At 45.2% G+C, this 11,790-nt stretch overlaps 1 protein-coding gene across 3 annotated transcripts in view; it reads left to right on the forward strand.

The window, feature by feature from the left end:
- Positions 1 to 11,584, forward strand: part of WNK1 (WNK lysine deficient protein kinase 1) — a 147,047-nt gene extending 135,463 nt beyond the window's left edge. For 2 of the 3 annotated variants that reach the window (XM_056847358.1, XM_056847360.1), the window contains 4 exons: positions 528 to 730; positions 1,654 to 1,848; positions 10,549 to 10,730; positions 10,964 to 11,584. In XM_056847358.1, coding sequence (XP_056703336.1) covers positions 528 to 730; positions 1,654 to 1,848; positions 10,549 to 10,730; positions 10,964 to 11,278 — 895 coding nt within the window. In that variant the 3' untranslated portion in view covers positions 11,279 to 11,584. Of the gene's footprint in view, positions 1 to 527; positions 731 to 1,653; positions 1,849 to 2,812; positions 2,906 to 7,267; positions 7,310 to 10,548; positions 10,731 to 10,963 lie in introns of all 3 variants that reach the window. The other variant, XM_056847359.1, reaches the window with a different exon arrangement.
- Positions 11,585 to 11,790: the final 206 nt, after the last annotated feature.

The raw sequence follows: 11,790 nt of genomic DNA on the forward strand, positions 1-11,790 counted from the left end.
AACGATGAGTGAACCTTCCAGTTACCAATGTGTGTTAAGGTGTAGGTAAAAGTAGTCCCCTGAGCAAGCACCAGGTCATTACTGACCCATGGGGTGACATCACATCACGACTGTGGCTAGGCAGACTTTGTTTACGGAGTGGCCATTGCCTTTCCCAGTTGTCTACACTTTACCCTCAGCAAGCTGGGTCCTCATTTTACCGACCTCGGAAGGATGGAAGGCTGAGTCAATCTTGAGCCGGCTACCTGAAACCGACTTCTGTCGGGACTGAACTCAGGACGTGATCAGAACTTTGTCTGCAGTACTGCATCTTACCACTCTGCACCACAGGGCTCTACTGCATTGTGTGAAGGTGAACTACAGTGGCGGAGTTGCTCTACGTCTAGCTTTAATACCATAATACCTAAAGGCAGATTGTCTTTAATTTGAATTCACGTTGCAGCTACCCAAGGTTCGAGTGATCTGGTGATGTGGGAAGGGAGCGTAATGGAAATGGTGTGACGTTGTGTTTCGTTTCTCTTCTCTAGGCACCTTAAAGAGATCCAAGAGCTTCAGAGTCGCCAGAAGCTGGAGATTGAACTGCTTTATACAAAATTAGGGAAGGTGCCTCCATCCGTCATCATCCCTCCGGCTGCTCCTCTGTCAGGAAGACGACGAAGGCCTACCAAAGGAAAAAGCAGCAAATCCAGCCGCAGCAGTTCCCAGGGTAACAAGAGCCCTCAGATTTTGGGTATGGCACCATAAATAATACAGTCAATACGGCTGCACAACTCGGTTTGCTCAGTGGTGCCTCTTGAGACTTGTCGGATAGGCTGGTTTGCAGCCCAACTTGACTTGCCTCAGTTGAAATTCTACAGTCTTCTTCTGCTTTGGTATCTGAGGCTGCCTGGCCCCATCAGGCTACCACTGAAGAGTACTCAGTGCACTATGGCATACTCTCATTTATAAGTTTCTCAGAACACTTCAGCTGTTATCCCTTACCAGTCTGACTGTGAGCATTGTATTTTAGATGTATTTATTTAAGATATTTTTATGGTGCCTCTTCAGAGTCCTTCTTGAGGCTGTTTACAGTTAAAACAATGTTAACAATATAAAAACAAGCCTATTGGATAGCTTTATTGCGCCTCGCAGACATTGCATTTTCGAGCAAGTCTATTGGAGCCATTTTTCCAACAGCAGGTTCTCACTTTGTGTCTGTCACATTTTGGTAATTCTTGCAATCTTTTAAACTTTTTCATTATTATTACAGTACATTTTAAAGACATAATGCTATTGCATACTTAATAGACTACAGTATAGTGTAAACATAACTTTTATTTGCACTGGGAAACCAAAAAAATCTGTGTAACTCGCTTTATTACGAAGTTTGCGGTGGTCTGGAACCAAACCTGCAATATCTCCGAGGTATGCTTGTAGTTCTCTGACAAGTTCAGGAATTCTATGAAAGCTTTTCCTTTTTGACCTGTGCTTTTTTCACCCCTGATGTTCCTCTACTCATCTTTTACTCCTTGCTGGTTTGCAGCCAAAGCTTCCCTGTATGTCCTGGCAGAGCATGATGGGAAACATAGAACACCATGAGAATCTCCTTTGGGATAGGGCAGCCAGGTACCCACCATGCTGCCCTAACTGTTTCCTTCTTTTTTTCTTCCACAGGCAATCTGTCTGCTCAGAGTGCACCTTCAGTCTTGCCCCCACAACAGACCTTACACCCTCCTGGCAGTGCCCCAGAGACAGGACAGAATCATCGGTCACAGCCCCTTAAGCCGTCGCCTTCTAGTGAGAACCTCTACTCTGCCTTTACCAGTGATGGTGCCATTTCCATACCAAGCCTTTCTGCGCCGGGCCAAGGTAAGCATCCTGGATCAGTGACATGGAGGCAGACTTCGGGTGGAGGGGAGAGGGTGAATACTCTGTTGCGTTTGGGATTATCGTTTTCAAAGGATGAACTTCGTGGGCATGGCACGTTAATAGCAAGTGAAAGTAAGGATATAACCACAAAGGCTCCCACTTTTTGCACCTTCTGATTAAAGAGATAAATGGTGGGTATGCAGAAGCTTACGTTGACTTAGTGGCAATTGTGTTGATGTCAAAAAGTTTCAGAAGACAGGATTAAGAATATGCTCGTCTTGGATGAATTGGGGACTTGTCCATCTTGCTTTATATATATGTATTGAGAACTTAGTGTAGTCCCTGGAACATTTGGATGTGAGTTTTAATATCTCTTTGAAATTGTACATTTGAATGCTTTATTTTCTTAGGATTAACTTCCCTATGTTCTTTTCCTCCCCACTGAAAATATCTTGGATGAGTAAATTTTGAAATGGCTGAAGTTGCCATGTGTGAATGTAAGTCCAAGGGGAAGGGTAAAGAAGGGATACACAGAGAAAAGAACAATGTCAAAAACTCGTGCTCCTGCCCCCCTCCAAATCTTCTTTTCTAGAGAAGGGAAAATGTGCTGATTTCTCTCTCTGACTGTATGAGCCCTACTAACCTGTGCCTCGTGTATCCTTGAAGTTGTATTACATAAGTGTGAACCTTTGCTATGATTAAGATTGCTTGTGGCATGCGACCCTGTTGAATTAACAGTTGAAGGCTAGATCCGTTCCAGTGTAAAGAACAAACGTGATGTTTGGAAAGGGGGGTGGGAGGAGCATCTTGGTTCCTTTCTTGCCTCTCCTCTATTGACCTGAGGCTTTTTCTCGTGTCTTGCTTAGTGCATTTCACCACTCCGGCCTAGAGTTTCTAACACCTTGTAGTTGTGTTCTGTCTCTTTTCTCCTTGTTCTTCCCTCCTTTTTTTGTTTTTATCACAGGCTGTGTGAAGTTTAACTGTGCATCTGAGCGGGTGACATTCAAGCCTGGTGGCAGGAGGACCCGATTTCTGAGTACGCCCTGCTTGGCTCTTTGTGTGTAACACCTTTACTCCTTCCTCGTCTTTTTGTTTTCTGCTACTTGGATCTGTTGCCACATGCCGTCCATTCACATCTGCCTTCTTGTATTTCTCCAACCCCAGGGCTTGGCTGAGTCGCTCTTAGTATACCTTTCAGAAAACATTCCTTTTCTAAAACTTCTATATTTTCTCTCCACGGTCTATCATGATAGCAGTGAACATTGTGCTTGAAATCGTTCAAGTAGCCAAAGATGCATTCTTGTGACTCATTTGGATAGATTGCCCTATGGGGAGGTCAAAAGAAACCTTGAGAAATGAGCTGCCAGAGGTCATGAATATCAGGCTTGCAAAGGCTTGGTCTTTTTCTAGCAGTTAATCTGAAGGCTGTGTTGCATATAATACAGTCAGTTCACACAATGAAGGGCATGTCCATTGGCTTATAGCCTATTTGGGCTGGCAGGTTGGGTTGTTGTGTCCCCCCCCCCCATGCAGGTTCACCTGCAATTCAGCAAGTTACCACAAAGCACTTAGGCTAAAGGCTGTGTGTGTTACAGGGCTTGCGCCCATGTTGGAGTGCTCAAGACAATTTCTTGTTCTTTTCCATTGTTGTACTTCAGTCCAGGATGGGAGAAATCCAGATAGATGTGTGGCCAGCTACTTATTTTCTAAGGATAAGTTTTTGGGGGGAGTGGTGCTTAAGTGTAACTGTTGTTCTTTGAATGGTCATCTGTGCATTCACACTGATGGACTTTGGGCTTTTGTGTCTGTGCATAGCTTTAGTTCTAGAGGTTGCTTTTAGGCATGAAAATGCTCTCCACTCAGGGGTAGGGGTTGCATCTTCTAGCTGAATTCTTGCTAAAAGATAAAGCCACAGTAAGATAAAAGTACTGGTTGCAGGGAAAAGGGTGGGTTGTGTGAATGCATGGATGACCACTTGAACATTAGTTATAGAAAAGCAACCTCTTTTTTCTTATTTGTGGTGTCCCTGCATTACACCGGTGGGAAAATACTACCAAAAGTGCATTATGGTAATCTAACCCAGATATGGTCAGAGCATAGATCACTGTGGCCAAATCCCTCTTTTTGATTATTGGCTTGGCTCATCAGCTGAAGCTGTGAGAAGGTGCCACATGCCACAACGGAGACTTGAGCCTCTAACTATAAGCTGGGATTCAGCAGCATTTCCAAGCTCCTTCAGGCTGATTCCCCAACCCTCAAGCTGCATCGTTACTGATAAACAGCACCTTAGTCTTGTCTGGACTTAGGTTTTTGTCCTTTCCTTGGACCCAGGTAGTGCAGGAAGAAGCCTGGGTGTTTCCTGAATGGGCCAGTTCTGAGTTGTTGGTGTTAAAAGGGGAAGTGTGGAAGCCAGTGGGAAATTGAAAGCCATGTGGAGAGTGTCTTCTAGGTCATAGCGTCAGGAAAGATATATTTATAATCCCTTAACTGGGATTAAGATTCTTGCAGCTGACATGTCTCCTTTGCTAATTCTACCAGCATCATCCCATCTTCAGTAATTTAATTTAAAAAACCCACCTTTCCTCCAGGAAGCTCAGAGCAGCCTAAATGGTTCTTTCTTCCTCCATTTTATCCTCACAACAACTCCATGAGATAGACTAGGGCAAGAGAGAATTACTGGCCCTTGGGCAACTGCTGAGCTTTGCAGCTGAGTGGGGCTATCTTTTTGGGCCTGTGGGCACCTTTGGCACTATGACACAGGGTGGTGGGCGCAGCCACGAAATGGCCGTTGCAGGAGGTGGAGCCACACACGCAGAGAGGAAGCCCTAGTGCAGGGGAGGAGGGGGGGTAATTTAAAACCAATACACCAGGAAAGAGGCATGAGTGGGAGAATGAAACCAACACTGGTGTCAGCTGCCGCTGAAACGCTATTTTCCAGCTTCGGATGGGAAAGAGCGGGATACAAGTTCAAATAAATAAATAAATCAGCCAATCAGTAGTCCCATCTGGCCCCACCCACTTTCTAAAAGCACTTGGAGGGCACCAGGAAAAGGTGTCAGTAGGCACCATGTTGGAAGCCCCTGCCTAACTGTTAACACCAGCCTGGATCTCAGGTGTCTTGGTCTGCAGACTGTTCTGATAAGCCGTGTTGGCTTTTCAGCACTGTCCAACTCTTGCTTCTGAAGTAGTGATGCTTCAAGAACAGTAACACATCCTATCATTAATTAAATAGATTAACTGTACAGTTGGTCTCTGAGAGTAGCTTTTGGAAAGGCTGGCCTTCCAGCTTCCGCTGTCAACTTGAGTGAGCTAGACAGGGCCTTGAAACATGCTAAGGTTGAATAGGTGGACTTTCATGTCTAACTTCCTGCATTTGCATTAGTTGCGTGGTTAAGCAGGCAGAACACTCTTTCCTGGGTGTGGTAATAAATGGCTGCTGTTTCTCTCGTGCTTCCAGTTAGTGAGGATATGCTAATTAAGAGCATCTTAATGTAGTGCACCAAGCAGCAGCTCAGCCTGGCCGGGGATTTTTTCTGTCTGTCCCGCCCATGACCAAAGCAGCAGTTTCCAAGACAGCCTCCTACAAGGACAGCTGCAAAGGGAGTAGTGAGATGATCCAGTTTGGTTTCTAGGACGTTGAACTATCACCTTTAAGAGTTCACTTAGCGGCACTTGTTAGACTTCATTGGACTTGCTTTTTGGTTATATGAGGCAACTTTAAAACTCCTTACCAAAAACATGGAATTCTTATTCTAGGCTTCTTAAAAGCAAAAGTTCTGGTACAGTTAGCTTAAGGTAACATGGCTCTATAAGTAGTGCAAACAGAATATACTGGGAGGTGTTAAACAGTAATAAATGATAAATCTGGGAGAACAAATGTTTCTTTACTCTGTTGCTGTTGTCCTGGAAGAAAGCTAATAGCAAAGATGTGGCTAATTCACTTAGTGCATTACACACTGTTCTAAATTTGAAGCAATTGGGATTGGTTTTTATGCATCGTTTTTGAGACTGCAAGCTCTTTTCATGAATTACTCCTGACAAGGAGACATAGGAAATGATGACTGGGGTCTGTAGACACAGTTTCAACTGCTCCCTCAGTTTATTGCAGCTATCCTGTAAACATGGACAATTCTAGTGAAAGCACGGCTTGATGCTGAGTTTGTTTACGGGTTTCTTGTTTCTGTGGGGGAAGACCCTTGTTATGCATTAGGAAGCTGGCCTCAATAACAGATGGATTTCTCTGTATAGCTGGAGAAAAAGTAGAGGTTCAACAAGTGTGTTCCTATCTGGTGGCACTGATATTCCAGGAGATAATAAACTGGCTTGTAAAGGCTCATCTCGCAGCCAGCGAAATGTGCAACTAGCAGCCCTAATAGCCCAGACTAACCTGCTCTCGTCAGAGCTTGGAAGCTAAGCTGGGTCGATCAGAGCCAGTACTGGTTGGGGCTGCTGTGCAAAGGAAGGCAATGGCAAACCACCCCTGTTCATCTCTTCCCTTGAAAACTTCATGAGGTTGAACCTCACAGGGTTGCCATGAGTTGGCTGTGACCTGATAGCACACTTAATGGTGCATTGGGTTTTCAGTTTGGGCTTGGCTTGACTTCCAAGTCTTAATTGGACTGAGTTTTTGTTTTCCCCAAGCAGGAATAGAACCTCAGCTCTTCAAAAGTCTACCCTAAGTGAGTCAGAGACCTAATGATGGGTTAGGTGACCAAGCCACAATCCCAATAAATCCAAGAAATAGAGGGATATGTAACAAAATATGGATATTAATTTACTTCCTTCAATCGGATGCCACCACTGTTTTCTTTCTTTCTTTCTTTCTTTCTTTCTTTCTTTCTTTCTTTCTTTCTTTCTTTCTTTCTTTCTTTCTTTCTTTCTTTCTTTCTTTCTTTCTTTCTTTCTCTCTCTCCTTCCTTCCTTCCTCTCTTTCTCTGTGTGTGTGTGTGTGTGTGTTTGTTTGTCTGAACCATTTATGCCGCTCTTCCAATTGATCAGGGTTCCCAAGGCAAGGAACATAAAAAGCATTAAAACATTCAAACAATTGAAATACATTTGAAATTATGAAATAATTCCGTAAAAACACATAAACAGAACCAGGAAGGAGGCCCAGTAACCATTATTGGAGGTATGTCAAACAAAATTCATCACCTGCTGATGAGAGACACGGATAGTAGGAGACAGGCTAATCTCCCTGGGGAGGGAGTTCTCAAATTTTGGTGCCACAACCGAGAAGGCCTTTTCACAGGTTGCCACCCATCCAGACTCAGATAAAGGAGCTTCTGAAAGAGTCACCTCACCAAGGGATAGTGCACTGTTCTGTCCTCCCTGCTTTCTTACCAGGCTTTTGTGCTGTTTGCTTGACACTAAATGTTTTTCACTGTTCTCTTTAACAAATTGCTTTCTCTTTGTGCTTCAGGGAAGATGGTGAAAAAAGTCTGCCCTTGCAACCAGCTCTGTAGTAATTATTGCATTTTGGTTATTTCTGAACTCTGATTGCCAAGCTGCTGTTTTGAGTTTTTCTTCTGATCCCTGAAGCTTAACCTCCCCAAATCTGTCTTGAGCACAGCATCTGTCTCTGTTATCTCTTCCAATGTGTGTTACTGCACTAACATAGGCACTTAGGCCTGAGCACCACAAGATTGCTGAGGGTTGCTAGAAAGGCTTGTTGCAGCTATCAGCCTAGCCTCTCTGGGGCCCCTTGCTGATGAGTACTGATCTTTGAATGTTTAAGTGCAGCGCCTTGGGCTGGGAATGAAAAATCTCCCTTTGGACGATTGGCTTGTAATGAGCATTCTGAAGGGGGCTTGGCTACTCAGCACTGTAGAGAGTTGTAGGCAGTGCTTCCAAGTTTTGAAAGGGGGAAGACAAGCACACAGATGCCCCCCAGTGTATCTGCAACATGGGAAAAGGAGCCATCACTGGCAAGATTATCAATGGCATGTACGGATGGTAACCTACCTCCGAAACAAATTGGTGGAATTAAAATGGAGAGTTGTATGATGGGGCCGTAGCCTAAGAGATAAACCCCCTGCTTTTGTTCTGTGGTATAAAGAAGAAGAAGAAAAAATAAGAATCTAAATGTTTGCTGTGACTGAGCAAGATTAGAGGGATGTTGTTTTTCCGTGGCCACTGATCTAGGCAATTGTCAGACTCTTCTTGATGGCTTAGCAGTTCTCATTCTTACCAGGCCAGAGCCCCAGGGGAGGAGGTGGCTTTCCAATATAGCTCGTACTCAAAAGTTTTTTTTTTTAATTATCTAAGCATTAAAATATTGTCTCACTCTGGGACTCCTTCACTAATACAGAGCATTAATTTCTCCCGCATTTGCCACTTATGGACTTTGAAGATTGCTCAGAGATGCCAACAGTATTTGGGCGATTTTATTGATCTTTTCTGGGTTTTATAAATACCCATCAAGAATGGAGTTTCTGGCCATCAGAAGGAGGCTGAAGGCTACATGCTGGTCCTTGCATGGAATTTTAAACTTTAGAGTGCACTGATTCCTCCCCCCCCCCCCGATCTTGCATCAAGGGGGTTTGTTTTCTTAGTGGTGTTTTTTTGGTCACTGGTGCCTGTGTCTGTACTGGTTATTCTCCTGCCTGCTCTTTATGAGGTGTATGTGCATGTGTGTGTGTTTCAATCCTCCTTGTATCACTTGCTTGAGATTTGTTACATTACAGAGAAGAATTTCCTTTGCATGTTACACGTTTATGATCTTATCACTATTGACTCCTCCTTACCTGAGCAAAAGACTCCCTTCCTTCCCCTTCCTTGCATTTCTGCATGTGGCAGATTAACACTTGTCTATTTCTTAGCATTGAGCGGATAGGTGGGGCTTTCTACCACCTGAATGAGTGCTGTTTTTGCTTGTTCACATTTCATAGTGCAGTAGCACCTTGCTCAGTTGCTGTAACAGAGGGGCAAATTAGATGCAACATGGAATATCCATGGTAAGGTTTGCCCACATTTTAGCTCAATAGCTGCGCCGAATGGCTGCTTTGAAGATTGGGGAAGGGGTCAGGGGGTGGGTGCTCTTTCCTCCATGCTGTTTTCTTAGTCTAGATCCCGCCCCCCAATCCATAGCTAATAGCAGCTTTTGAGGGAGGGGGGAGGGAGAGTTACACGCCTGTTCCCCAGTCTTCAAAGCAGATGATGGGCCACTGATAAGTTTGAAACCAACAACACTACAGGAGGTCCTGGTCTTGGATCTCTGCACTGCATCTGGTTTACCCCTAGGAAAGTCTCATTTGGCCTGGATTCAGGGAGGCCAGTTTTCTCTCTCACAAGCGGGCCTCCAAAATTCTGTTGCTGGTAAATATGACTTCATTCCTAATGACAAGGTCACACTCTTAAGCAGCAGGAATGGATTATCAGAATTTATGGATTTAATCTTGTGCAAAGGAGGCCTTAATTCATTCTTGTCAGGGTTCCCCCCCCTTTTTTGTTGGAAGCTTTAATTATAATACATTTTCTTTATCAGTTTTAGAAGCGAGTTATCTGACCTTACTGTGTTATCTCCTGCTAGTCTAATGAGCGTTCAGCCTTGGATCAAATACTCTCCTCTTGTGTTGGATGGGAAGAACTTCCACAGCACTGGGGATTCATTCCTGATCAGTACAATACTTGGACTGCACAATACTTAAACTGGAGCCAGCGTGGTGTAGTGGTGGTTTGGAGCGGTGAACTCTGATCTGGAGAACCGGGTTTGATTCCTCACTCCTCCACATGAGCGGCGGAGGCTAATCTGGTGAACTGGGTTGGTTCCCCCACATGAAGCCAGCTGGGAGACCTTGGGCTAGTCACACACTCTCAGCCTCACCTACCTCACAGGGTGTCTGTTGTGGGGAGGGGAAGGGAAGGTAATTGTAAGTCGGTTTGAGTCTCCCTTAAGTGGTAGAGAAAGTCAGCATATAAAAACCAACTCTTCTTCCTCTGCACTTCAGGCTTTCTCAGACAAGGCTACCTGTGTCATCTTGGGCAACACGTTTGCCTCAGCACATATAACACTCTCAGCATTGTGAAACACACTGAGTTTACTGCTTCTTGAATAAGTTATGAGCAAGCCAGAGGCTGTTCCCCCCCCCCCCCACATACACACACACACTATTCTACTACACGTTTGTCACTGGAATGGCCATCGATAGAAATTTAGATGCTGTGGTCTTGGTGGATGGTAAACCTGCAGGTCCTTGATGCATCCTCACTGGAGGATCGCTGCCAGTAACACAGATATCTTTCCCCAGTCTTGAGCCCCTGGGGCTTCATATTCTTCCTCTGCAGACTGAAGCAGCAGTCCATGCTGAGAGTACATCCTCCTGCTCTGTTGAGTGGGCAGAGTTGGCAGAGGCATTAATCCAATATAATAAGTGCTTGTTAACTTGATGCAGAGCAAACTATTCATCATGTCATTAATACCAAAAGCTAATTCACTCCCAAGTGGAAAATGGCAACTTTACTGAGCGCCCGCTGCCCTGGAAAATAACACACACAATTGCATAATTAACCTAATAAGAGAGAGCCTGCTAGCTGAGTCCTTCCTCTCCATTAAGTCTTAGTGTTGAATTTCAGAATTCATGTGCATGGCTTTTTAAATATCTTGCTCTCTCCTGTTTTCCATCTTCGCTTTAGTTTTGGTGTCCTTTAGAAAAATATCATCCAGTCAGACTTTAAATGACAGCGCTTGCTTTGTCATTCCAGGGACCAGCAGTACTAATACAGTTGGAGGGACAGTGAACAGCCAGGCGCCTCAATCTCAGCCTCCTGCCTCTAGCCGGAAAGGGACCTTTACAGATGACCTGCACAAGCTAGTGGACAACTGGGCGCGTGATGCCATGAACCTCTCTGGCAAGAAAAGCAGCAAGGGTCACAATAATTATGAGGTAAGTTCTTGTCCTGTGTTAATGTTGCAGATGCACCAGTGAATCTTTGGTTATCGTGTTTATCCACATAGTGAGGCACACACAGTCACACAAGCTTGTGCAGCAGAAGGATCTGCCACAGTTAAGGGAGAAGGCTCACGAAGGAATGCCAAGGTACAGAGCAGACTCGGAAGAGAATATTTTTTCTAGCAGCTCTCGAATAACTTCTTTTTGGGGACTGGGTTTTGTTTTAGGGCCCGGGAATGGCGAGGAAATTCTCTGCACCAAGCCAGCTCTGCATCTCGATGACATCCTCTCTTGGTGCTACACCCATCTCTGCAGCATCAGCTACCTCCCTAGGTCACTTCACAAAGGCCATGTGCCCCCCTCAGCCGTACGGTTACCCAGCAGTGCCCTTTGTAGCTCCCTGGAGCGGGACAGGTGGCCCAGCACAGCAGCCTTTAGGCCAATTCCAGCCTGTTGGAGCTGCCTCATTGCAAAGCTTCAACATCAGCAACTTGCAGAAATCTATCAGCAACCCCCCAGGCTCTAATCTGCGGACCACTTAATGAGACCCAGACACACTGCTGGGTAGAACTTGGGGGGGGGAGACGGGGGCCCTGAACCAACTACTAGGCTGCAATGAACTGGCTATTTAGTGCCCAAAGGGGAACGACTTCCCCCCCCTCTAACCATTGCTCTTTGCTCTCAGTAAGAAAAGCCCCCCATTCTGAAGATGGGGAGAAGGGTGATCAGGATCTTCCATGATGGGACATGGCTTCCTCTTGTTCTTGTATGTGGCAAAGTATGTAACGATGGAAGTCACCAAGCGAACCGGTGGCCTCTTGTAAAACTCGTTGGGTTTCAGAGGCTGAATCCACAGTGGGTTAAGAGGAGAGGAGTTGACGTTTGTTCTAGCATGAATCTTTAGTATGCCGTTTGTCTTGCTCTGAGGAATCAAGCTTAGGGAAAAGCTGTCCATGTTTCCATCTTGTCTCTCCCTCCCCTCAAACCATCACACCGGAGTTCCTGAGATGACGGGGCACGGAGGTGGACTTTGCAGAACAGCCCGTGCTTTGAG

This window comes from Euleptes europaea, chromosome 3, assembly GCF_029931775.1.
Source record: "Euleptes europaea isolate rEulEur1 chromosome 3, rEulEur1.hap1, whole genome shotgun sequence".
Taxonomy (NCBI): Eukaryota; Metazoa; Chordata; class Lepidosauria; order Squamata; family Sphaerodactylidae; genus Euleptes; species Euleptes europaea.